The sequence below is a fragment of the Poecile atricapillus genome, chromosome 3, assembly GCF_030490865.1.
Source record: "Poecile atricapillus isolate bPoeAtr1 chromosome 3, bPoeAtr1.hap1, whole genome shotgun sequence".
NCBI classification, from domain to species: domain Eukaryota; kingdom Metazoa; phylum Chordata; class Aves; order Passeriformes; family Paridae; genus Poecile; species Poecile atricapillus.
In genome coordinates, this window is record NC_081251.1 from 105167962 (window position 1) to 105194245 (window position 26284).

Sequence of the window (26284 nt, forward strand, 5' to 3'; positions counted from 1 at the left end):
CCGCGGGGGCGGACGCGGCGGGGATTGGTGGGAGCGCGGGGGCGGGGCGCGGCGGGGGCGCGGCGCAGCGAGGCTGAGGGGCCGCGGCGGTGTCGGTGTCCGGGTCCGTGGCGGCGGCGGCGGCGGCGGGATGGTGGACAGCGTGTACCGGACGCGGTCGCTGGGAGTGGGGGCGGAGGGGCTGCCGGACCAGTACGCGGACGGGCGGGCGGCCCGCGTGTGGCAGCTGTACATCGGGGACACGCGGGGCCGCACGGCCGAGTACCGCAGCTGGCTCCTGGCGCTGCTCCGCCAGCACCGCTGCCGCTCCGTCCTCGACGTGGCCTGCGGCACCGGGTGAGGCCCCGCGCCCCTCTCCCGCCCGCCTCCCAGGTGTCCCTTCCCCCTGCCCGGGGCTACCCGGGGCCTCGCTGCCCCCGGCCATCCCCAGTGCCCTCCTCCCCCAAGCCCCCCCCGGCCCCCTCAGCTGCCCCCGGCCCCGCTGACAGCCGTGTCCCCAGGGTGGACTCCATCATGCTGCTCGAGGAGGGCTTCCAGGTGACCAGCGTCGATGCCAGCGACAAGATGCTCAAGTACGCGCTGAAGGAGCGCTGGGAGCGGCGCAAGGAGGAGCCCTTCGACCGATGGGGTGCGAGGGCTGTGGGGGCCGGGAGGGGTCTGCGGACACTGACGCTCTCCCCCAGCGCACTGTCCATGGCCCCTCGCAGTGCTCAGGCCACTCATCTGGGACTGCTGCTGGCCGGGTGGCCTTGCTGCGGGGACCTGCCGGTGCCAGCTGCTCGGCAAAACAAGCCAATGTCCTCGTCTGTCTGGCTGCTGGCCAGAGGCCAGAGGCAGCACCCACAGGGGCCTGGGAAGGGCTGGGTGACGCTGGGATGGGGTCTTGCAAGCAGGGGAGGCTGTTGGGTGTCCCTGTCCTCATCCATTTCCCTGTGCTGCAGTCATCGAGGAGGCCAACTGGCTCACACTGGAGAAGGACCTGGAGAAGCCAGGGGATGGGTTTGATGCAGTCATCTGCCTCGGGAACTCCTTTGCACACCTGCCTGACTTCAAAGGTGAGATGGGGCAGGGGAGAGGAGGGGCAGCACCTGTGTATGTGTGCATAGTGTCTTCCAGCAAGCTGAGAACGTGTCCTAACTCATGGCATCAGTGGGACAGGATTACAGACAGTGGAGCTGCTGTTTCATGGCACATCTCCAGGGAGGGTGGAGCTGAGGCCCCACTGCCCCAGTCTGTGACATGAGTGGGTACACTGGGTTCCATGGTCATGACAGAGATTTCTGCATCAATGTCACAGCTCTGGCAAGGCTGGAGGCACACCCAGACTTGTGCCATGAAGTCGGGTGGTGGGTTTCCCACGTGACATACTCTGCTCCAGTGAGGCTGAGAACATGCCTGAGCTCATGCCATGGGTGGGGCTGTGGGTTCTCCAAGCTGAGATTTGGGGGAAGATGGTAGGGGCAGGTATCTGTGTGTGCATGTGTATGTGTGTATGGGTAAGATGAGGGCATATGGGCTGTGCCACGGGGTACAGCCAGTGCTTGGAGACACCATAGTTTCCTCTCTAGGGGACCAGAGTGACCACAAGCTGGCCCTGAGGAACATTGCCAGCATGGTGCGGCCCGGGGGTGTCCTGGTCATTGACCACCGCAACTACGATCACATCCTGGCCACAGGCTGCGCACCACCCGGCAAGAACATCTACTACAAGGTCGGTGGCTGGCAGGCCCTGCCCCATCCCAATCCCCTTTGCCCTAGCCCCATGGCCCCAAGGGGGGCAGGCAGCAGGAGTGTGCCCAGGCTGGGGGCCACTGAGTCCCCACAGGATACAGATGTTCTCCTGTGGTCTCCCAGAGCGACTTGACCAAGGACATCACCACCTCAGTGCTGCTGGTAAACAACAAGGCACACATGGTGACCCTGGACTACACGGTGCAGGTCCCCCCCACTGAGGCTGGGGCAGACCCAGAGCTGAGGTGAGAAGAGCTGCAGAGGTGGCTCCCGGTGTGGGGGGGTGGCTGGCACTGTGCCCCACTGTCCCCCTGCCTTACCAGCTCTGCCTCCTTGCAGCAAGTTTCGGCTCTCCTACTACCCGCACCGGCTGGAGGCCTTCACAGCTCTGCTGAAAGGTGCCTTCCAGGGAAAGTGCCAGCACAGCGTCCTGGGCGACTTCCAGCCCTACACACCAGGACAGGCCCACGTCCCCTGCTACTTCATCCACGTCGTGAAGAAGACAGGCTGAGGGGGCTACAGAGATGGGACTGTGGTGGCTGAGAGCTTCGAGCAACTGTGGGTCCAAGCAGGGGGTGGGGACATGGCTGAGAGCCACCTGGAAGACCCCTCCCCTTAATTAAGAACACTTGTGAGAGCTACCTGCAATCATGGTCCGTGTGTCCCTGTCTGGGCAGGGTACGGGGCAAGGGGAATGGCCACAGCCTCCTCACACTCTGTGGAAGGAGGTGCTCAGCCTGGGGGCAGCACAGGATGGGTGCAGGCACAGCTTCCCCACCAAGTCCCCAGCTGCAGGTGCCAGCATGCCAGCAGTGTGGGGCTTGGGGGCCCCCTTGATGCAGAAGGAGGGGTGAGCTAACTCCCAGATGGTTGCATATCCCAGCAGAATTCCAGCAGCACTGCTCACAGGAGTGTGCTGGAACCTGTTTTCTCACGTGCACCTCCCAAACAGGTGCTGACCCCTTTTCCGGACACTCCGCAGTCCCAAACAGGGGTACCCACCCCTCCGCTGGAGCTCCCGGAGTGAGGAGGCTCCACACTGGAGCCTCCACCAGTGCTTCTGCTGTGGCTGCAACTCCCTCCATTCCACCCTGGGGAAGATGCGGTGCCCAGATCCAGTAGCATGGAGCAGTGCGGTCAGGGACAGCCCTGCCTGAACACGCTCAGGCACCAGAGCCAGAGCCACAGGGCTCCAGGCATGCACCAGCTGGGGACTCACACATGGAATGCCAGAAGCTGCTGTGGAACCAGCTCTTAGCAGAGGAGCTCCAGGGGGGGCAGGCCCTCACAGCCACACTTGGCCCAGGAATCCAGCTGTCAGCAGGCTCAGTGCCTACAGCAGGTGGGGCAAAATCTGGCACCAGCAACCCCTTGGGCTGTGCAAAAGCTGAGGGCAGCTGCAGGCACCTGGCCACAGCAGCTGCCAAACACAGCTCAGGTGCCATTTGTTCGGCACCCTTGGAAAAGGCTGGGAAGCAGGGGATAAGCGATGCCACCAGCAGCTGCTGTGAGGCTGCTGAGGGAGGTGAGACAGCACCTCAGGGGGTCTGGGTCAAGTGGTGCTCAGCACAAATTAGTGCAGACTGGGCAGCTCCAGGCTGCTCCAAACATTGTTTGAGTATTTCCAAGGCTGAAGCTCCCCTTCTTCCTGTGACAAGTTTTTCCTCTTATTCAATGGGAATTTCTTTGCTGCCACTTGCTCCCATTGCCTCATGGTCCTGTCACCCAGTGCCTCCAGCAAGAACTGGGCTCCTTCTGCAGAGGGAGCTCAGTCAAACAAGTGTCTCTCCCTCAGGCTTTCCTTATCCACCACGGGCTCCAGCCATTCTGGCAGGATGAGAGTGTCCCCAGTCTAGTTCACAGGTGTGCTCCCCTCTCTACCTGCAGAACAATGATTTCTCTGCACCACCCAGCCCACCCCAAAATTTGCAGGGACCTTCCAGGTTGCACAGACACCATCAGAAGCAACAACTTGAGGTCAGGCAGTGAACACTTAGTGCTAAAAAAACTGTATTTATTTAGAAACTATGTCAAGTCCAGGCCAGCTGGAGCAGCAGTGCCCTGTGTCCTGCTGCCCTCTGGCCAGCACCTCTCACTGGGGGCTGACAGCCCAACAAGCAGCTGCCTCCAGCCCTGCACTTGCTCACAAACCAGGTGCAGTTTGAGCCTCGCTCCCCCACCAATGAATGGTCTGTCACCCATGCAGACACTGCTACACTGCCCACAGCTTTGTCCTCACACAGAAATCATCCTGCTATGCTCCTGGCAGCCACAACGCAGTGCTGACATGTGAGGGACCCTTACAGAACCCACCACCCTCCTGGATGAGCAGAGAGCACTTCCACCAGGCCCTGGCTTGGGAAACTGCTCAGACACTATTTCCACCCAAGCACAAAAGAAGGGGAGGCATCAGAGAAGACCAGGCAGGTGCCTGTTTGTGCCTGTCTCCATTCCCAGCTCTGCTGAGCATTAGGAGGCCACAAACTTCTGCTGGATAAGTCTGTACCTGAGCAGATCCTGCTCAGAGACTGATGGCTGCAACCTAGCAGCAGCCTGCAGAAAGTCTTCCATGGTCAGGATCAGAGGAGACTTCTCAGTATCCAGCCCTGCATGAGAGAAATACCATGAAAGGGCTGAGAACAGGGGCAGCTGGCAAGATCCAAAAGCCCACTCTCCAGCCATCAAAGACTGCCAGGAAAACCTGTGTCTCCCTCCTTCCCCCGGGGGCCAAGCACTGGAGGTGGAGATGACCACGTGCAGAAACTGCCTGCCTGGCAATAACCCAGAGCCCAGCACTGTGGTCCCAAAGCTGCTGAGGATCTTCTCACACAGCCCAGTTACCAGCAGTGGTAACTCTCCTCCCTGTCCCTGTGCTGGTTTGCCCCAACAACTGGGACAGGTAAGGGCAGGGCTCCTACCTGCCTCTATCCACTCCACCTTGTGTTTGACAGCACACATCATGGCATCTGAACACAGGGCGTAGATGTCTGCTCCTGTCAGCTGAGCTGGGCATTTTTCTAGGATGGTGGTGAGATTCACAGAAGGATGCAGTTTAAACCTGCCAAGAGAGAAAAACAAAGGTATGAAAGCCAAGAAAAAACAGACCAGGAGAGCTGTGGCAGCCAGTGTGACTGGGCAGGAACAAGCAGAGTACCCATGTTTGGCCACTTCCAGAACGTGCTCTGCATGCTCAAAAAGGAAAAAAAATAAAGTAATGAGTTTGCTTTACTGTTTTTTTTCAACATTCACCTCTCTTTGAAACATCCCTGCAGCAAGGTCCTCTCTCCTGCTAAGCAGGATCAAAGGAAACTTTGAATCACAGCACCACAGCAGAGCATGGCCTGGGCTGGAAGGGAGCTTAAAGATCATCCAGTTCCATCTCCCCTGCCATAGGCAGGGACACCTTCCACTAGACAAGGATGCTCCAAGCCCCATTCAGCCTGGCCTTAAACACATCAAGGGATAGGGCATCCACAACTTCTTTGGGCCTCTCTGGTTCCAGGCTAGGAAGCACACAGGATGCAAGGAGTAGTCTTGGAGCCATGGTGCAGGATGAACTCTCTAGAACACCATCTGTTTATGCTATTGGTGTTTGACTTCTCACCTAGATAAATTAAGTGCTACACATGCATGGGAACAACCTACACCAGGGCTGGATGAGAACATGTTTAATGACAGAGTACAAACCACTGTAACACCGTCCCATCAGAGCCACACTGCAGACAGTGAGCCTCCTTCAGCATGGCCAGCAGCTGCTGGAGGGCATGGTGGCCAAGACACAGGGTGTGACCAGCTGCTTGCAGCCAGCCCACACTCTCACCTCTCCTCCTAACTTACAGTCACAGGCAGAGGTGATCGCAGCTATCCAGGACAGAGTCCCTGCAAAGGCAGTCACAGCCACTCACCCAGCTGAATTGCACCTGAATTGCAGGGCTTGCTTTTCTCCCTTCAGAGATGCTCTCAGGAGCTCACAGCAGCTGGAAAAGCTGCTAAACCCTCCTGCTCAGTGATCCCACACAATCATTGGGATGTCTGAGGGAGACAAACAGATCATAGCCTGAACACCCTAAGCACCACAGGAGGAGAGGCAATGAGCTGAATGGAACTGCCTTCACACTTGGATTGGCAAACAGCAGGGCAACTCTTGAAGGAATCAAATGAGAACTTCCGGTCTTGCAGCTGCACTGCAGTCTCACTACACCATTAGGATCTGGCTCAGCTCCTTTAGAAGAGCATAGTGGCACAGTGGCTGGAAAACTCTACCAACCCCTCCACTTGGACAGGCAAGCTGAACTTCACCCTTCTTGTAGAAAAAGCAGTCCCAGTTCAGCTTTTGGGAATTGCTCTGTCCTCCTGCCCTACCCACTGGCTGTGGCTCAGTGACCTCAGGTGCTCCCCAGGGCTCAGACATGAAGCCAAAATGGAGCACACCAAGCATCAGCCCCAGGAGGTCTGTGACCTCCTGGAAGGTGGTGGGAAGACACTGCAAGAGCACAGGATCACTCACTTCCTGGTGATGGCGCTCAGCACCTGCAGCTGCGACTCCCGGTCCTCGCTGATGCCCACGTAGACCATCTTGTCAAACCTGTCAGCAGAGAGAAGACAGCTGGGAACAGGCCAAAGCAAACCTGCCACGAGTGCTCAGCCCTGTACACCAGGAGCTGAAGGGTGGCCCTGGAACAGCTCCTTTTGCTGTCCAATTTGTGGATGATACAGAGCCTGAAGCAGTCAATATGCTGGAGGGCAGGACTGCTCTTTGGAGGGACAGTGGCAGGCTGGGGAAATGGACTGGCAGGAATCACACAGGGTCCAGCAACAGCAGATACGAAGTGCTGCTTTCCCCAGGACAAGCAAGTCACAGGCTTGAGGACTGGCTGGGGAGTAGCTGTGCAGAAATTGCTGCCATTATTTGGTGCAACAGCAGGTCCCTTATTGCCCTGCTGTGCTGCTGAGGCAGTAACCAGAGTGGTGGGGGCAACAAGCCATGGTATCTTACACTGCTGCTACAGCCACAGGCACCAACCTCCTCTTGGCTTCCTGTGAGCCAGGGCCAGGGGCCCTCATGAACAATCCCCTGACACAGTCCTGCTCACCACAGCCTGAGGAGCTCTGGAGATCCCCCCTGGAGTGAGGCAAGGTAGGATGTGACATACCTGCCCGGCCGTAGCAGAGCTGTGTCCAAGAGGTCAGGTCTGTTCGTGGCTCCAATGACAAACACCTCGCTGGTGGAATGAAGGCCATCAAGCTCTGCAAGGAGCTGTGAGACAACTCTGCAGGGAGCAAGACAGGATACTTAGAACTAGGCCTTGGCAATTCACCCAGTGTCTCCCTCAGCCACCAATGGAAAAAGGATGAAGTGAAGCCACTGGCAGGTCCATTTCTCAGACTTCAGCTCCTGTTTCTCTTCACTGAAGAGCCCTTACGCAGCCATCCACACTTCTCCAATAGCACAGCCAGTGAGCACGTGGGCTCACTGCATAGCAGCCCAAACCACAGACAATCCCTCAGAACAGGAAGACTGGATGGGAACTGCCAGCTTAGCAGAAGAGCAGAGAAGGCCCAGGGAAAATAACCCTGTTTCTGGGTATCTGTAAACTGTACACACTTTGCTTTTACCAGAAGCAGCTGAAAGGTTTCCCACCACAGGGAAACAGCAGCTAATAGGAGGACAGCACAGCAGGGGTGTGAAGGATGACCTTGGAGAGGCCAAAGGGAGCACTTGGCAGCCACAGAAGCAGATGGAGGAGACTGTCTTAACCAAATGTTTGCACAACTAGCTTGGGCAATCGGGAACCTGAGGCAATGCAAACAGCAGTACTAATGCTCAGAGAGAAGAGACAGGCTGTGCTGAGAGCTGAAGGGAGCAGAGAGGGGAAAAAACAGAGAAAGAGGGGTGGAATGGACTCTGCCTTTCAGGGCAACCTCACGCACTGCCTGAGGAATCCTGCTCTCCCAAGGACACCTGATGCTCACTCACCTGTCCATGACACCACCTGAATCTCCACTTCGCCCACGACTGGGGGCCAGGGAATCCAGTTCATCAAAGAAGATAATGCAGGGAGCAGCTGCCCTGGCTCTGGCAAACACTGTGAGGAGACAGCAGAAAAGGTGAAAAAGATGTGGAAGAGCAGTCAATGGCAGTAGAACCTGCTACATTCCCAGCAGGGAATAGCTGTGGATGGAAACCAGATGCCCACTGTATCACCAGCACTAACTGCTCCTGCCTGAGTGGCTCAACAGACTGGGGACAGGCAGCACCTAGCAGGATGGGCCCTGAGGCTCAGCTGTGTCTCTGAGGGGCTGCTGTCCCATCAGGAACACCAGGGACAGGAGCAACAGGAGCAGAGAGCAGGAAGGGAAGCTGCAGGAAGCAGAGAACTGTAGGAGACCGCTGAGTTCAAGCCCTTGCTGAGAGCTGTGGGTGGGAGTTGCGAAGGGAGGTTTAAGCACTAGTCCCCTCCCTGCAGCACCACAGAAAAGCCCCATCTCCCCACGTGCAGGAGCAGGATGCACATTCTCACCATTGCGCACGTTCTCCTCGCTTTGCCCAACGTACATGTTGATGAGCTCCGGTCCTTTCACGCTGTGGGGCAGGGAGGAGATGAAGTCAATTAGAGGACACCCATCCCCTGCCAGGAGGAAGTCAGTCCCATTGTGTGAATCTCCTCCTGTTTCTCACCTAAGGAATGTCATGGCGCACGTTGTTGCCACAGCTTTTGCCAGCAAGGTCTTCCCTGTCCCTGGAGGCCCATACAGTAGCAGACCAGAGCGGCACAGACCCAGTGACAGCAGCTCTGGGTGCTCCAGGGGCAACTGGATAGTGTCCAGGATCTCCTTCTTCACCTCCTGCAGCCCACCAACATCCTGCCAGGACACTGAGGGGATCTGCCAAGAGAGGGAGAGTTCTTGTCAGCATTTATTCCTGAGCTCCGAGCGTGCCTGAGCAGCTCCAGTATCCAATATCCACATTTCCCCTCTTCTGAGCTTTGCAAAGGAGAAAATAAACTATACAAACACGTCCCCAAGCATGCTGCACTTGCAGAATGCATTTCATCTCCAATCCTCCACTGCCCCTCGTATCATCTGTCAGCAAAAATACCCCAGGGAAAGTGTCTGCCTGCAGCTTTGAGGAGAGAGAGCCTTGCTGCAGACAGCCTTTGGGATCATGAGGAAAGGTAAAATTAAGAACAAAATATTTTTTAGAAAAAAAGAAATCTGGATCTTGCACCTGTGAGTGATTTGTGTTCAGGGTACCTTGTCCCGCACAGGGGTCAGACTGTGCAAGGGCTTCACATCTTGCAGAGGGACAGAACCTGGGCTGCCAGGACCAGGCAAGGAGGATGTGAGGGACAGACATCCCGCAGGACACTGTATGGAATACTCACTGCTCTTGAAAGGGGGGATGCAAGAACAAAGTTCATGTATGCTCATGAGAAATAGATAGGAACGGGGTCAGCTGCAGACATGTGAGGGGGTCACGGAGAACAGAGAGAAGACACCAAACCTGAGACAGGTAAGCCAATGCCTCTTGGGTTATTTTGTGCTGAGCAAAACTATCCCAGAGCAGGCTGCTGCTCTGCTCACAGCTTTAGGGATAGCTGGAATGCCACAGCCTGCATGACATCCTCCTGAGAGTCAGAGCAGCTCTCCTGGGAGCGTGCAGAGAGAGCAAAGCTCTACATTTCCCCCCACCTGCTGGCTGCTGGTGCCAGCACAAGTGGGAAGTTTAAAAATAGCTTAGGGCAAAATTCTTTCCCCCTCAGCCAATTTGCATCCTTCCTTCATTACTAGAGACTATGTTATCTTATTTTAATTCTTTAGCTGTCCACCAGGAAAACTAGGCCAAACAAAACAAAGATTTTCAGGAAAAAAAAAACAAAACAACTTTTAAAGCAAAAGGTCACAGGCCCTTTTTCTGCAGTGACAATGAATGGAAGAGCTGCCCTCTCCTCTGCACTTTTGCTCATCCTGCCTGGCTAGAAAGAGCTCTACAGACATGAGCACAGGAGCTGGAAAACTGCAGTAAGGTTGTTTTCAGGGGAGCACATTATAAGTCTAAGACATGGTGCAGACACTGTTAACAAGAGGAGGTTTGGAATCAGTTCTCTCCAAAAGGCTCAGGCTGTAAGTGCAGACAAATGTGTGACTAACCAGAAAGTGCATGCAGGGAATTGAAAGTGATATATCTTCAGAGTATCCAGGTCTGCTAATGGGCTTCCTGACCACAACCAATTACTAAGAAATCAATAAAGGAAGGTAAAATACAAACAAAATTAACTGCCATTCACACAGCACACTGCTGAGCATGCTCTGTGGCTATTTGTCTTACAGCAAACTTGGTGAACACCATAAAACAGAGCTCACTTCATCAATTAAAGTGGGCAGCTGGGGAAGGTGCCAGAGGAACTGCTCCAAGGCCAAGGCTTCCTGTCCTGTGCTGAACTCAGTTCTTTGCACTCACAGGCATGGAAAAGAGGTTCCAACCACTTTGCTTGGTCCTAACACCACATTACCCAGCCAAACCAGTCACCCAAATGCTGCTTCCCTGGGTGCCGAGCTGCCAGAGGCAGATCACCCCCCTTCTGAGAAGCTGACTGCTGGCTTTCTCAGACTCTCCACGCCACTTTCCCTGGAGAAACCCCAAGCTCTTCAAACTGCCTGTCTGTCAGAAAAGTCCATGCCAGCTCAAGCAGCCTTGGATGCTGCTTGATCAAGTCTAAGTCTCATCACACATGTGGAGAAACTCCATCACCAGCCTGTGCCACAGCCTCTCTGTTCCCTCTGGCCAGGTGGCTGGGGAAATCTGTAAGGAAGCCTTTGCCCTCCCAAGAGGCTGAGCTGCACAGCTGGCACCCCTCCAGCACCAGCAAATTAACTGGCCTGCAATTAGCACTGCAAGAGCTTCCCTGACAAATTCCAAGCCAAGAGGGTGAAAATGGATGGGGGAAAGTCCAGAGGACTGTTTTCCACTGAAAGCTGGAGGAATACATGGAAGGACAGCAGGAAGCAATGTGTCAGAGCATAGCACTGCAATATCTGCGATGGGCAACTTGAGCCAAGAGCTGTGCAGAACCCACCCCCTCCTTGTGCCCCAGCATCCCACCTTTGGGGCTCCCACTGCCTGCGAGTGGGCATCATGCAGCTGGTCCAGTGCAGCACTAAAATCCTCCTCGAGCACCGGGAACCCAGCAGTGCAAAAATCCCTCTCCACTTCTTCGCTAAGTCCGCCTGGAAAACTGGTGAGGAAAGAAAGGGAAAGGAGTCAGGCTGTGCCCCACTAGCAGCTGCAGCCCCTGCCCTCCCCACCCACTGCCCTGTTGCTGTGCTACCTCAAGGCCTGGATGCGGGTGCAAGCAGCCCGGCTGCTGTGGGACAACAAGGCACAGAAATCTCCCAGCACAAATCCCTGTGAATGTGGAAACAAAGAGCATCAGTTCAGTCCCCCACCACAGCTACACCTAGGCCATAAAAAGTAAGGGGAAAAATTCCTTGCAGAGCTGTTCCTTGAGCCTCTGGTTAAAGGCTCTAGCTAATTTTTTTTTTATTAGCAGAGCTGAACATCAGCCAACACCTCTGCAAAGGTTGTGGAGTCCATAGGCACTAGAAATCTGTATTTAAAAGCCGATTATCTGAGTACCAGGATTAACCACTGAAGAAGTTGTCTGGGCTGTGGGAATCACTCCCTTTCTCCAAGGCCAGCTAGGGGAGAGTGGCCCAGCACTCCCAGCCTGCCCATCTCCACATGCTGCTGTGGTTTTACTCACAGCAGTCCTGCGGGCCAGCTTGGACAGGCTCACTTCTTTGCCTAGAGGCAGGCTTGCAGTCAGCATGCTCAGCATCAACCTCCTCTGCTCCTCTGAAGGGGCTTCAATCTTCACCTCATGAAGGAAAGCAGTCTGCACATCTGTGGGAACATTCTGGGGCTTGCAGGTTGTGCCAATCACCAGGACAGGGTGGCTGCGGAGGTAAAGGGGACAGTGCATGGTCTCAGCTCATGTGTAAGTTGAGGGTTGAAGTACCCTCTTACACTGCCATCACATGCTAACTCACTCTCCCACAGCTAGGCCATTGGCAGAAGCAAACAAAATGCCCACAGCAAATGAGCAGGGTCCATACCTCAGTGCTGGGTCTCTGTCCAGGAGCAGCTGCCTCAGAGTAGCAATGACCCTGGCATCCTCTCCGAGCCCGTCTCGGTCTCTGCCAAGCACCTCGATGTCTTTCAGCAGGAGCACACAGGGCTGGTACTGCTGGGCCTGGTTGAAGGCCAGCTGTACTTTCTCCTCTGTGGCTGCACTGGTGTCACCACACAAACTGACGCAATCGACCTGCCAGACACACCACACAACACAGTTGCAACATGCACAGCTGGGTGCCTAGGACAACATTCCACAAAGCTTTCCACAGGCAATTCGTGGCCCAGAGGAGATCAAACTCAGTATTTCCCAGAGACACATTCAGGTGGTATTCAAAATAGGCACATTCAGGATGCCTTGGCATGGATAAATGGCTGTTAATTGCTTCTCTGCAAGAGGTGAGCTAGACAAGAGGGTCTTAATCTGAAAAAGGTGAGGCAAAGGCACTAGAGAAAGGCACCAGCAGATATCCCAGCTCAGCACAACCTAAGCTGGAAGGGAGGTGAGAGCTGTGGAAGACTGGGAGAACAAAGTATCTTGCACAACACTGCAGTAACTAGAGGAGGAGGCCCAGGAAACTGCTCGACCAGTGCCAGACAGGCTCAAAGTGCAGGAGGAAGGTAAAGGTGACGGGTGTTTGGGGGGAAGCTCTAGGTGGACAGAAGCCCAGACACTGTTTACAAAGCAAACACTTGATGAAGTCATGCAAGGGGAGAGGTGACTGGTGAGCCTTGAACAGCAGCCTGGGAACAGGCAGTGCTGCCTCCTGGTGCTGCGAGGTTGTCCAGGGAGACCCATACTATCTCCAGGATTCCCTGAGTTTCATCCTCAGAAAAGGCAGCCTGAAGCAGGGAGAACAGTTCCCTAAAGGGTAAGGACAGGGACACAGAGCAGAGGAACTCCTGTGCTCCATGTACTACAGAAAAAACCCAGAGGTTAGGGTTGTGGCAGGCCTAATGGCAGCAGTATCTGTATGCAAGTACCAAAAGGCAGAGATAAAGGACAAAAACCTGTTTATCATCAAGTAGTGCAGATTAGAGCAGGGAATAATTACTGTGTCCTGGTGGAATGGCAGAGACAAAAGGGAAGAGCAGGTGGAGTGGCAGTGTTAAGCACTGCAGTCAGTGAGAAAGGGAGGGGAGAGTGTAAAAGCTGGAGTAGTAGAATAAGATGGACAGAAAGCATCTCTGTCTTCAATAGCAAGTGTGTTAAGTCTTTAAAAGCAGCACACAACGCTGAAACCAAAGCTGCAGCCTTGCACACACACCCCACTAGAACCTGTGGCCACCTGGCAAGACATGACAGTGTCCCAAGCACATTCTAAACATGGATCTGAAGATCCTGCGAAATCCCTGCAATCTTGCATTGGATCCCAAGAGCTGTGGCACATCTACAGAAAAGTCAGAGCTCAGCACCACGAAGGATCACGTCCAGATGAGCTGCACAGCAGTGGGCTAAGGCACTATCTACCTGCTCCCCTGACCCAGTGTTACAGCTTTACTTGGAGAGAAAAGAACAGGAAAGGAGTTACTCTAATAATATCCACCAAGAGAACGAGCAAGCCCATGATTTCCTTCCACAAAAAGAGGAACCTTCCAGCCCTATTCTTTCCATTTTTCTTCTTTCATGTCCTTTCAGAATTTCAGAAAGTCTCCTGGAAAAGTCACCACATGACTTCCTATCACTTTTGCAAAGATTCAGGGAGATGAAAGCATTTGTGGGATAATCCTGGACCATCAGAGTGGGCAATAGCGGTGTGCTGGAGGAATATAGCAATTTGAACAAGTCAGTGAAGACTTGTTGGTTCCCAGAACATTTTGTGCAGGACAGAGACAGGTAGAACTCATTTCAGCTATCCAGGCACCTACCATTCTCATCAAAGGGATTTTTCCCAGTCGGATGTGGTTTTGTAACAATAGATTTCTCATCCAAATACTCTCACCTGCACAGAGAAATAGCTCCTTTAGCTTGCCTGCTCCCACTAGCTTCACCTGACAGTCACAGACCTCATGCTGGCACAGAGGAAAGCAAACATCTTCCATGCTTTGCTGACCACTCAATCTCTTGTGAAAAATCTCTTTCAAACAGATCTTGTAAAAACTTGTATCAAACTCTCCCTAAATTCTTTATTTTTCAGGTTGAAGAACTTAATCAGCTTTTCCCCACAGAGAAACTGGTCTAGACCCCTGATCTTACCCAGTGTCCTTCTCCAATTTTTCCAGTTCAGTTTTATGTTGTGATGGGGAGACCAGAACTGTGCATGATATTCAATCTGTGTCAAGACATGGATTTGCACAGCAACAGCACCCACTCTCAAGTTTGTTCCGAAAAATGTGATCTGATTTTTTACATATACAGAGAGCAAAGCAAAAGTTTTCATGGGGCCATTGACATAAAACCAAATTCTTAATACTGACAGTCAGCTTGAACTACATCATATTCCACATAAAACCATCTCCAGTGAATTTCACCTGCCACTTCACTGCTCTTGGCAGGTGGTGGTGGTGAACACAACTACAGGGCAGCCGTTTCATATGCCAAGAGATTTTGATCCAGGTATGGTACACATGCTAGCATGAAACCAAGGGCTGCTTCTCCCCCTCAGCTACAGAAGATCTCAGCATCATTTGTGCCTCACTTGTCTGCACGCGCTCAAGGAAGCAGCTCCTGGACAGGCTCGTGTCATGGCTGCAGCAGGGTTGACTCAAAAAACATTTCCATAATTCTCTGTCTGTTGTAAATCCACTGATCCACTGGCCACAGGAGGAATTACCTTGAAGAGGTGGAGGTTGAGGCAGCCACACACAGCTCTGACAGCCATCAGCTTCCCGCTGCCACTTGGCCCCGAGAGGAGAACGCTGCCCACGCTGCTCAGTGCACTGGCCCTGTAACAGACGGAGTTCTCCCTGTGGCCATGGTCCCGCCTCTTCCAGGCTCACTCCAAGGAATTCTGACTCACCGACGGTTCAGATGAGGCCGAAGAGCATCGCAGAGCTGTTTCACAACGTCAGAAAGTCCCGCAGGAGACAAGGTGCTCCAGAACTCACTGCTGTTATAGGCTGGGGCAGATGGGACAGTGCTGTTTGTTGAGCCCACCTGTGAGAAAGGAAAAACACCACCCAAATAACCACCGGTGCCAAGTGACAAAATCTGTCCTGAAATGTCATTTTCCAATGGCAGGAGGCACAAGTCTCCAGAGGTACATTAATCATCCACAGTACAAGCTCAGCCTCAGATCTTCCCTCTCTGCTCTCTACCAACATCTCACCAGATAGAGAGAGGTGTTCTGGGTGTCCACCAGGTAACCCTCAGACTGCTCGCCTTCCACCATGCCTACAACCTTCTTCACCTTGAAATAAAGCTCTGGCCACCTAAGAGAAAAAAACAAGCACTCTAAACTGCTGAGCCAAGATCTTGAAGGAACAATATAAATGTCAACAAGAAGACAGCTAAAAAGCACAGGTAAGCAGAGATACTCCAGTCCTTTTGCTGTCTCTACAAGGACCAGCCAATGTGCATGTTGGGAATGCCACTGTGAGCACCCTTATCCTGACACAAAGAGGACATTCTCCCACTTAACACAACTGTTCCAAAGCCACATGAGCAATACCAAGAAAGGCAGAATTGGTGGCCAAACAGAAAGTTATTCTAACATGAATTTTCTAGGGTTATATTCGCATTTTGCTGTTTGTCACAAGTTGAGAAGCCCAGCTCCCATTTTGCTTTCTTTTTTTTGCTTCTCTTTTTTTCCTTTCTTCCCTTCCTGATTATTTGAATGAGCTAATGGAGGCCACCCTCTCAGCTGCAGCCCTCCATAATCCAAAAACATATTTCCCTCTTCTCAGTGTAATAAGAGACAGATAAAACATTAAAATCCAGGGACAGATCAGAATGGAATAATTTGTCTGATTTCAAGAGAGTCAGTCATGACAAAGTATCTCTGCTCTTCTGGTACCAAGTAATAGAGCCAGAGTTTGTTGACACCTACCTTAGGAACTTGTCTGCATTTAGTTCTATAAACTCGGCATTTCCAAATGTTGGAACACACAGGATGTCTCCCTCCTGGACCAGCCTATAAAAAACCCAGAGAGCTTCATCAGTGAGAGGGAGTAAATCCTTCTGGTTGTGTGCCCTCCCAGCCCTGCATCAAAAGTGTTTTTACAGAAAAGAATGTAACTATTCATACTGACTCATTCCTTGACTGTAAATAAAACTATCAATATCCACTGAAAGATTTGCCATGCCCTGGATGGAACCAAGTGTATCCAGACTACTAAGGGGAGCCTTCTGGGAATGGTATAGAAGATGAAAATCATTGCAATGTCTCATTCAGACAAAATCTCCACCTTATCTATGGAATAGCTGGGGATAATTCAAACAGATAGCCTTGACCAGCCATATGGAAGACGCTCAGCTACGGACGTCAGAAGAGAAGGTGGCAACACATTCAGTTTCCAGACTATTCAGCTGAAAACTGGGATTACAAACACAGCCCACAACAGAGGTTTGTGGGCAGCATTTGTGAGACATTGGCACTGGGTGGTGGATCATGAGGCAAGAGACCTGAAGATGACTTCTGAAGGACAGGACAAGAAGGGTTCTGTCCAAGCAGAACACACTCGTGATAGGACAGTGCAAGGGGATATCCTAAAACCACACAGCACCTGCACTGGGGGTGTCGACGTGCACAAACGAGTGGCATAAACACGGTTTAGCTCACGATTTCGCCCCCAGTGTCCCCCCCCCACAGCTCACCGCGGTGTTTCGAAGTGCCTGTAGAGCACGCAGTCGTAGCTTCCCCGGGTGCTGTAGGCCGGCGAGCAGACGATCTCCAGGTGCAGCTCCTTGGCGAACGGGGGCACGGACAGCACGGACCGGCTGCCCGTCCCATCCGCGGCGCCGCTCCTTTCGTACCTCTGCAGAGGGGACGGGGAGGACGCTGAGCCGCGGCTGCCGCTGGCCCGCTCCCCGGGACGCCCGGCCTCGGCTCACCTGCAGGCGGAGGTGCGCGGCGGCGGCGGGGTCGCAGCCCAGGTTGAAGGCCAGGGCCGGGGCCAGCAGCGCGGTGCCGTCGGCCGGGCCGCGGCGGGCGGCCCGCGGGTACTCCCAGGGCGGCGGCCGGGCCAGCAGCGCCGCCAGGTGCTCGCGGGCCGCCCCCTCAGCGCCCACCCGCACCCACTCGCCCTGGAACAGCCCCAGCGCCAGCAGCCCGCGCCGGCTCACCCACACCTCCGCCCCGCCGCCGCCGCCGCCCGCCCCGCCGGGCACCGCCCTCAGCCGCGGGCCGGCGGCGGCGGCGAAGCGGGAGACGAGGGGCGGCGCGGCGGCGGAGGGGGGGCGGCCGCGGGCGGTGCCCGGCGGGGCGGGCGGCGGCGGCGGGGGAGCGAGGGCGGTGCGCGTTCCGCCGCCCAGCAACCCCTGGAGCGCCGGGCGCGCCTCCAGCACCAGCGGGCCCGGCCCGGGGCCCGGCCCCGGCAGCGCCTCGCCCCGCCGCGCCAGCACCGCGCCGCCCGCCAGTCTTCCCGCCCGCCCCGCCGCCCCCAGCAGCACCCAGGCGAGGGCCGGCGGGCGCCGCACGGGCCACACGGCCACCCTCCGGCCCGCCGCCAGCCCCAGCCGCCGCAGCAGCGCCCCGCGCAGCCACAGCTCCGCGCCGCGCCGCCCGCCCGCCTCCAGCGCCACGGCGCTCAGCAGCACCGGCTGCGCCCCGCCGCGCCCCGCCGGCCGCACCGCCAGCACCAGCGCACCGCCCCGCCCGCGCAGCGCCGCGCACAGACCCGCCGGCGCCAGCAGCAGCGCCGTGGCCGGCGACAGCTCGGCCGGCGGTACATCCAGCGGCCGTAGCACGGCCACCGCCATCGCGCCGCCGGCCCCAAGAGCGGGGGCGGGCCGGGGCGGAGCGCGGTGGCCGCCCCGCCCCGCCGAGGCCGCAGAGAGGCGGCGCAGGGCGGCCCCGGACCGCGCTGGCGAGACTGCGCTCCCGCACCTGCTCCCAGCCGTGCCGGCGGCTGCAGCGACATGCGGTGACCCCGTCCCGGTCCTCCCCAGGCTCCAGCAGTATGCAGCCAGAGCCTGCGGAAGGTGGGACAGAGGGAAATGTGGCCAGAAAAGCGGGCGGGGCTTTTGCTGTTCCGGGGAGCCTCACCTGCAGCACAGTGTGGCACCGCAAGGAAAGGGCAGTGGGAGCAGAACCGGTGCCCTCGCCAGTGGCAGCCTGAGGAGATTTTGCGGGCTGAACACGTGCACCTGGTTTAAAAGAATGGACTTGTATTGGTGTCAGTGCTGAACTAACCAAGGAAATCGTAGAATCATAGAATAGTCTGAGTTGGAAGGAACACGTAGGATCATCAAAGCCCAGCTTCTGTAACCGCACAGGACAACCCCAGTAATCACAGAGAAAGCTCGAGAGTATTGTCCAAACACCCGTTGCACTCTGTCAGGCTTGGTGCTGTGACCTCTTCCCTGGGGAGCCTTTTCCAGTGCCCAACCACCCTCTGGGTGACGAAACTTTTCCTGATATCCAACTTAAACCTCCCCTGATACAGCTTTAGAGCCATTCTCTCGGGTCCTGTCACTGGTCACCACAGACAAAAGATCGGTGTCTGCCCCTCTATTTTAATCGTGAGGAAGCTGCAGGCTGTGATGGGGTTTCTTCTCAGTCTCTCCTCCAAGCTGAACAAACCAAGTGACCTCAACTGCTCCTCACAAGGCTTCCCCTCTGGACCCATCACCATCTTTGTAGCCCTCCTTTGGAAGCTCTATAATAATTTTAATGTCTGTTTTACATTGCAGTGCCCAAAATTGCCCCCAAGGATCGAGGTGAGGCTACCCGAGTGCAGTGCAGAGCAGAATAATCCCATTCCTCAATCAGCAGGAGATGCTGTGCCTGATGCACCCCAGGACAGAGCATTCTGGAGGGAGTCAGAGGCTCTCATCAGCACCTGTGGCCTCTGCCATGGACTGCTCGTTGTACCAAGTGCCTGTTGGGGATGCAAGACGGGAGTAAGGAAACAGAAACCCCGCAGGATTCTCGAATTCTGCATCCACAGCAGGCGTCCAGACACCCCGCAGCGGTCTGTGGGATAAGGAAAAAGAGTGAGGCTTGTAGTTGCCTCTCGGCTCTAGCCAGCCTCACACTTTCCTGGGCTGCTCGCCGTATTCCATCGCCCTGCTCCACACGAGGGAGCGCTTACAAAGCGTTCGAACCCGCTCCCTGAGTCGCCAGTCAGAAAATCCAGCCTGCGGCTTGGGAGGATTGGCCAAAACAAAGCGACACAGTTAGATATTAATATTGCTAAAGCTGTACGGAAATGGCACCATGAAGATGCTGCCGCAAGTGCAGCCCTGCAGCCTTTTCTGCTCTGGGCCCATCACTGGGACACCCCCAGCGCTCCCTTGCACCCGCAGGTGCCTGACTGTCAGCTTCCAGTCAGTGAAGAGATCTGCATCTGCCAAACACTGGCTTTGAATTTACTGCCTTCTCTTGCCTGGGCCACATGGAAGGGATCTCCTGCTTGAGCAAGCACAACGCTTGTGGCTGAGGGACCACAGGGCTCCTCACAAAGGGAAGCTCATGGCACTGGGCCCTGATGTGATCACCAGGACGGCTGCAGGGTCCCACATGGGCAGCAGTGGAGATGTGTGCAAGTGGCAGCCAGTTGACCAGTGACATCAGGGTTTCTCCTGTCACACTCTTGTCACTGGCCCGGGCCTGAATGAGCACTGGCAGGAGCCATGGCTGGCTCTGGCTGCCACTGATCTCAGGCTGGATCAAACCTAAAGCAACATGAAGAACGTGCTGCCCTGCTCCTCTTGCTGCTCCAAGCACTGACGTTGGGGACAGTGGACACTCCCCTGCCAGGGTTAGCACAGGCAGCTAAGAGTTGAGTGACTCCCTGCTCCAAGGAGGGCACCAGACCCTGTCACCAGGAGCTGAGCCTCTGCAGTCACTGCCATCCTCCAGCATCTGTGCCCCACAGCCACTTCCCAGCACATGAAAAGTGCCTCGGGCCAGTAGCCCTCCTCTTGGCTCCTCCTTCCCAGCATATGGTGAGAGCTGGGAGCCCACCAGGCACTACCAGGAGCGTGAGTGGTCTGCACCCTGTGCATGCTGGAACTACAGTGTCTCCCCTTGTAGCACTGTGGTGGTGACGTGCTTGCTCTCACAGCGCTGCAGCCAGCACAAGGCAAAGAGCCAGGCCATCTGCACGCAGGCAGACCAAAGGGAAAAAAAAAAAAAGAAAAAGGGATTGCAAGCATCCAGTGCCAGCGTGGCACAGCCCAAATAAAAGGTTTGCAGATGCTGCTCAGGCAGGATTAGGTCTCCAATGTGCTAAGTCTCGGCTCTCAGTGAGCCTAATTGCTGCTGCAATAAGCCCTGGCTGGTCCTTTCCTGAACCGTGCTCCCCACAGCCCCCCCAGCAAACAGTTTTGATTTTTTTTGCTGCAAACCTTGTATTTGCCATGCATATGTTACCCCTCCCCCCCGGCCTCCTGGTGGGGTCTGGCCAAGCAAAGGAGGGGAAAGGCAGGAAATCTGCACGTGCCACTTATTGCTCTGCTCTTCCCAGAAACTGTCCCCCCACTCCTCCCCTGTCCAGCACAGCCTGTGCTGCATCTGTGAGAGCAGCCAGACCCAGCAGCAGAGGCAGGACCAGGTGACAGCATCAGTACCTGGCCACACAGCCCCTGAGCTGTATTAGGACACTTTCTAAACTGGAATTGTTCAGATTTTAATAAAACCTTTTGATAATTTTCCGCTATGTTTTGGTTGGTAGATGAAACTGGAGGTGGTCCAGGAGAACTGTCAAGGCATGTGCGTGGGCCAGTTCAGCAACTGCCAGGAGATGTGTCAAAGGAAGGTATAAATTGCAATACAGAGCATGAAAACCAAAGATACACCACAATTTTATTTATGGATGTGTAATAAATAAATGGTGGACAATACAGGAAGAGCCACATTCAAAAATCCAGATTACTAAAGTGCTTTTAGACATAAATATAGGGCGACCAAGAAACAGCTCTGACATTAACACTTTTTACAGACAATTACAAAATATCTTCTTATGTCAATTCACAAAAATTGTTTAATTGCTCCAGGGTACTATGGCTTGCTTTTCAAAAAGGTCTATTCTATCATTCATAGAGTGGTAAGTGACATTCAAGAATGTACAAAATCATTGCATAAACAAAAACATCCTTACCCCCTTCTCCCAAATATGAGTTAAGGAAGATACACAGTGTAAATCCAGTGATAAGGCTGCATTGGCAGGCTAGATCCTCAGGGAGTATAAACCTGCCTCTCTGTCAGGTTACACCAGCTTGAGGATGAACCCTACCATGTTTAAAAACCCTGCTGCTCCTCGAGGTGGAAGAATTGTGTGCTCGGCATGGAAGGACTTGCACACAGGTGCTGCGTTGGGCTGGAAGCGCTTGGAGAAGGCGTCTGTAAACTGCACCATCCTTGCACCTGCGTGTTGGAGGAGGGAGCAACTCCCGGTGTGTTGCTCCTCTTTGTGCTTCTGGCTAGCTGGGGAAGTGGTCCCAGCATGGAGGGGAAGGGGGTTCCTCCCCAGCAGCAATTGGTGCTGACCACAATGCGCTCCCATCCTCGCACTGCTCTTGGCCCCACTGGGACCCCTCTGCCACCCTCCACCCTGGCTCTGCTGAGAAGTGAACAGCTTGAAAGTGAGGGGACAAGGGGATGTGTGTGCCCAGTTTTAAAATGCCCTGAATTCAGATAAAAGTTCTGTTATTTAAGAAAAATATATATATATATATATATCAATAAATCAATAAATATTATGGTCTCGCCAGGACACTGTGACGTCTGGCCTCCTCCGCGGCAGCCCAAGCTCAGTGGTCCCTCTCATTCTGCTCTGTGGGGGGATCCCCGTTGATGTACTGCCTCAGCACACCCCTCTTCTCGTGCTTGGCTGTCCTGGAGAGGTCGATGGCTGTGTCCTCTGAGTCTTTTGCAGGCCCAAGCTTGTCGGAGCCCCTCTGGGAACTGGCCTGCGTCCCTTTGAGTTCCTCCTCCTCCTGCTCCATTCGCCAGCCATCTGCCAGCTTCTCTTGGCTCTCTGCCTTCCTGCTTACCTCCATGGACTTTTTGTGCATACCTTGCAGAGGGGAGAGAGCAAAACAAAGGGCACTGGTTGCTTATTTCTGCCTGGGACAGCTCAGAATCACCTCCTGCATTATTGCTACTTCCTTCAGTTCTTGCCTGCATCCCAAGGAAAGCTCTCTCAAGCTTCCAGCCTTTCCCAACTCAGAGCCCTGTCACCTGCTCTCTGCAGCCGGAGGGGATAGCTTGTGGCAACATTAGTCTGTACCTCCCTGTAGGAGGGAAGACTTACTGGGAGAGGTGCTGTAATGACCCATTCCAACCTGGATTTTGACTGTGTATGAGCACAGGGTAGCTCTGAGGTACCCTCAGTTTAGGGGTTGGTGGTAGTGACTTCTTAGATGCCTTTGCAACTCCCATGGTGCCTGCTAGCACTGCAGAGTGATACCCACCCACGTGCAGACACCTGTCTGACATGGCTGTAAAAGGTTTTCCTTTTCCTAGCTGTTCTTTGCAAGGAGGAAGTGGAAAACCCAGGGCACTTGGCAGCCTGTGTACAGCTCAGGGCCGGGGAGGCCCCACTCCTTTCTGTAAAAAGGCAAGGGCAGCTGTATGAAAGAGGAAGCTGAGCCCTGATCCCCCCAGCAGCACCCAAGTTCCCACTCACCCAGCAGCCATGGGGCACAGGATCCCACCAGCCCACTCTTGGCGGAGTTGATGATGGACTCGGGCAGAGGGATGGAATGCCTCACCATGGCCCCATAGAGGCCGTACTCGGCCATCACGCTGCTCCGGCCCCAGCACTTCTCCCGCTTCCGCCACTTGGCTCTTCGGTTCTGAAACCAAACCTTCAGGGGTAACAGCCAGGAGAGCACGGAGGGGTGGGATTGGGGAGGAGACAGCCCCCGTGGCCAGGTGTCCAGGGCCCATCGGGAGCAGGGGAATGTCCATCCAGGGCAAAAGGACAGCCGTGGGGGTGTGCGGAGGGGTTGGGTGGGCAGACACAGGGTGTGGACATGCAGGCGGCACCAGGAGGGCAGCCAGGGCGGCGTGTGGGGAGGGGTGTGAGGGAGGGCACACACGTGGGTGTCAGAGAGGGGAGGAAGGGGGGGAGAGGGAGCACATATTAACACGAGGGTGATCCCAGCCGAAGTCACCCTACGCTGCTCCGTCTGCCCGCAGGGCCGCCCCACCTGATCCATAAAGTACCAGCCTCTCCAGAAAAAGGGCTCCGGAATGCGGTGACCAATGATGACAGAAGGTGCACAGGTCCCCCTTCCCACCCCACTCCTGTATTTGAAGGTTTGAGGGGTGTAGATATAACGGGGCTGCTGCCCAGACCACCACCTCATTCTTAAGCTGCTGAACTGTTCCATAGCAAGCCCTAAAATGCCACGTGTCCCGCAAAGGGGAAAGCTCCCTTCCTCCTGTGTCACAGCTTGGCCCAGCAGCTCCAAATTGCTCCCAGCTCCTGCCTGAGTGGGAGGACACAGCCGAGTTGCCAGCAGTGCACAACTGCTGGGGCCATCCCAGTCCCCTGGTTCTGTGTGTCCATTTGGAGGCTGTTCGATGCCAGCAGGCAGAAGCTGAGCCTCCCCCCGGGCGCCCTGCAGCGTTTCAGTGACACCACGTTCCCACCATCTGCACTCACTGCCACAGAGCAGAGACGGCCGGATGCTGGCAGCCCGCAGACTCCACGGAAGAGAGAGGACCTCTGCAGCCACCTACCTGTATCCTGTCCTCCGGCAGCTCCGTCTTCACAGCCAGCATCTCCCGGGCGTAGACGTCGGGGTAGTGCGCTTCATTGAAAGCCTTCTCCAGCTCCTCCAGCTGGTGAGCTGTGAATACGGTCCTGCAGAGAGGACAGAGCATCCTGTCACGCCGTCCAGACCCTTGGGCAAACAGTGAGGCTGGCAGCCCCCCCACGCTGAAGTTTTCCTCCGGAAAATCCTCCCCCCCCAGCCGCAGCCCTCCTCTTTCCTCCGTTTCCTCCCTTTATTTCCCTTGGGGATACCGACCGCCCCAGCCTGGGGATCAGGGGAACAGCGTGAGGATGGTGGCAGCAGCCAGCAGGTGAGAACGGGGACAGCCTGGCTCCCGGGTTCTACCTGTGCCGGCGTTTCTTCCTCTTGATCTGGGAGGTGGACATCTTCAGGTCGCTGGCGTCCCCAGACAGGCTGTCCTCATCTGGCAGCAGCATGCGGGAGGGGAAGAGTCACGTTCCCGTCGAGAGCGGGGCAACCGAACGCAGCTCCCCAAACACGGTTCCAGCCGCCCGCGGGGAGCGGGCCCGGGGCAGGGAGGGGTCCCCTCCCACAGCTGAGCCCGAGGCGCCGCACCGGTGGTGCCATCCCGGGACAGGGGGTGGGAGCCCACGCTTGCCGGAGGGTCGAAGGCTCGGCATCCCGGGACGGGTAGCACGGGAGCCGATCGCGCACCGGCGGGAGGATGCTGGCCGCGACCGCAGGTGCGAGGCAGCCCCGGCAGCGGCTCCGGAGCGGGGTCCCCGTGCGCGCCTGAGCGGCCACCCTCGACCCCGACCCCGCTCACCGGAGATGTTCTCCTTGTGGCGGCGGGCGGCGGGAGGCGGCCCGGGAGGCGGGCGGGGGCCGCGGGCGGGCAGGAGCGGCAGCGGGGCGGGCAGCAGGCACGGGGCGCCCGGCCCCCCCAGGCTGCACAGCAGCCCCAGCCCCAGCCCCAGCGCCCCGCCGCCCTCGTAGCCACCGGCGGTGGCGGCCGGGGGGGGCCCGGGGGGCGGCTGCAGCTCGGCTTCCAGCCCCAGCAGGTCGGTGATGGCGAAGCCCTTGGCCCGCAGCCCCGCTCCTCCCGGCCGCGCCGCCGCCCCGGGTGTCACCGGTACGGGCACCGCCACCGGCCCCGCCGCCGCGCGTCCCCCCGACGGCTCCGCCCGGCCCGGCATCGCCGCCGCCGCCGCCTGGCCCGGCCACCACCGCCCGCCGCCCTTTTTATCGTCCCGCCGCCGGTCCCGGCTCCAATCACACTCCAGACCGGCGGGGGGGCGCTCCCAATCCCCGGATTAGCGGCCTCTGTCCCCCCTCCCGCCCGCACCGGCCCCGCGCCCCTCCCCCGGCCCTCCCCGGCCACCGCCCGGCCCCCCGCCGCCCCCTCTCGCCGTCCCTCCCTCCGTTCCCCTCGGCCCCCGCCCCTCGGTCCTCGCCACCCCCTGCCCGATCCCCTGCGGTTTAGCTCAGATCCTCCCCAGGACCCCCTCTCACTGCCTGGCCCGGCCCGGCCCGGCCACCCTGTTCCCCCCCCAGCCACCATAAATCCCCTTCTCTGGGGATCCCTCTTTGGGTTTCCTCTCAGGAACCCCCTGCTACGTCCCTACGTCCCCATATCCCCTCTTCCAGTGCCCGGCAGTGCGCTCCCCAGTATGCCCATTCCAGCCCAAGACCCTTCAGCCCCACATCCCAGATGGGACATCCCACTGGGCTCAGCACCCTAGAGTCAGGGATTGGAACGCTGTTGGGCAGGACCCTCCCTGACCCCAGGTGTCCTGTCACCGGGGCCAGGGCCACGTCGAGGTGACTGGCCTCTGTGCTCCCTTTTGCTCCCAGATTCTTGCACCTGGGATGCAATTTTTTTTTCCCCCTTCCCTTCATCTGTTGATGGAAATGATTTACAACCGGCTTACACGGGCCGCCTGATCCAGGCCTTCATTGGACGGTCAGATTAACCGAGGGTCCTTCTGATAAAGATAATTACAAGGGGACTCCGCATTAACTTTGCATTATTAAAGAAAGACCCAAATCTCCCATCGCAAGCTGTTCCCAGGATTAGCAGAACAATAACTTTCATTTAGGATAATTGCCGTGGCCGGCGCTGGGGGCTGGCGGGGGGGGACCCACTGGACCATCGTGCTTCTCACCAAGAAAGGCAAATGGGTGTGAGGGGAATGGGAGGTGTGGGAGTGTGGTCACACTTCCCAAGCCGCCGATTCAGGGCACTTGTGTGCTCAGGATGAGGGGATGCTTGGGGCACCTCCAGGCAGGGCTGCCCCCTGCCCAGGCACAGAGCACCCCGGGATCCCCTTGGGCATCTTCGCTTCTCCAGAGTGGTTTTGCTGCAGTTTTGCTGGAATAGGAGACTTTCACTGCTAGGCAGGGAGGATCTGCCACAGTAATTAGAAGTCATAATCCGGCCACCACCCACAACAAATTTCCTGTTCGAGCAGATATTAGTGGTTAAAACCCTAATTTTTGATGTTGTCCCAGAATCAGCTTGATTTCAGCAGTTTACACTGAGGCTGAGCTGTTGGGAGAGATGATGAAGCCTTAAATATGCATATGGCCCAGGCATTTGGAAAGTTTGGGGATAAAGCACGTATAATTGC

At 56.2% G+C, this 26284-nt stretch overlaps 3 protein-coding genes across 4 annotated transcripts; 1 reads left to right on the forward strand and 2 right to left on the reverse strand.

The window, feature by feature from the left end:
• Positions 1 to 32: 32 nt before the first annotated feature.
• GNMT (glycine N-methyltransferase) lies at positions 33 to 2379 on the forward strand. The gene is made up of 6 exons (XM_058834682.1): positions 33 to 336; positions 501 to 628; positions 942 to 1055; positions 1569 to 1711; positions 1855 to 1976; positions 2071 to 2379. Exons 1-6 carry the CDS (start codon positions 131 to 133, stop codon positions 2240 to 2242), a joined length of 885 nt encoding a protein of 294 aa, XP_058690665.1. The 5' UTR covers positions 33 to 130; the 3' UTR covers positions 2243 to 2379.
• Positions 2380 to 3724: 1345 nt separating this feature from the next.
• PEX6 (peroxisomal biogenesis factor 6) lies at positions 3725 to 17760 on the reverse strand. Of its 2 annotated transcripts, none has more exons than XM_058834669.1 (17): positions 16857 to 17760; positions 16620 to 16780; positions 15853 to 15936; positions 15133 to 15235; positions 14824 to 14960; positions 14638 to 14749; positions 11848 to 12056; positions 11496 to 11688; positions 11061 to 11137; positions 10835 to 10967; positions 8411 to 8616; positions 8253 to 8314; positions 7709 to 7817; positions 6885 to 7001; positions 6239 to 6316; positions 4669 to 4789; positions 3725 to 4337 (listed from the first exon to the last, which is right to left on the reverse strand). In XM_058834669.1, the coding sequence occupies exons 1-17, from the start codon at positions 17721 to 17723 to the stop codon at positions 4311 to 4313; spliced, it is 2796 nt and encodes a 931-aa protein (XP_058690652.1). In that variant the 5' UTR covers positions 17724 to 17760; the 3' UTR covers positions 3725 to 4310. The 2 variants fall into 2 exon arrangements, with proteins under 2 accessions (XP_058690652.1, XP_058690651.1); XM_058834668.1 differs by having other exon boundaries at positions 4650 to 4789.
• Positions 17761 to 21255: 3495 nt separating this feature from the next.
• On the reverse strand, positions 21256 to 24850 carry VSX1 (visual system homeobox 1). The gene is made up of 5 exons (XM_058834681.1): positions 24481 to 24850; positions 24039 to 24117; positions 23659 to 23782; positions 22598 to 22778; positions 21256 to 21985 (listed from the first exon to the last, which is right to left on the reverse strand). Exons 1-5 carry the CDS (start codon positions 24848 to 24850, stop codon positions 21720 to 21722), a joined length of 1020 nt encoding a protein of 339 aa, XP_058690664.1. The 3' UTR covers positions 21256 to 21719.
• Between the last annotated feature and the right edge of the window lie 1434 nt (positions 24851 to 26284).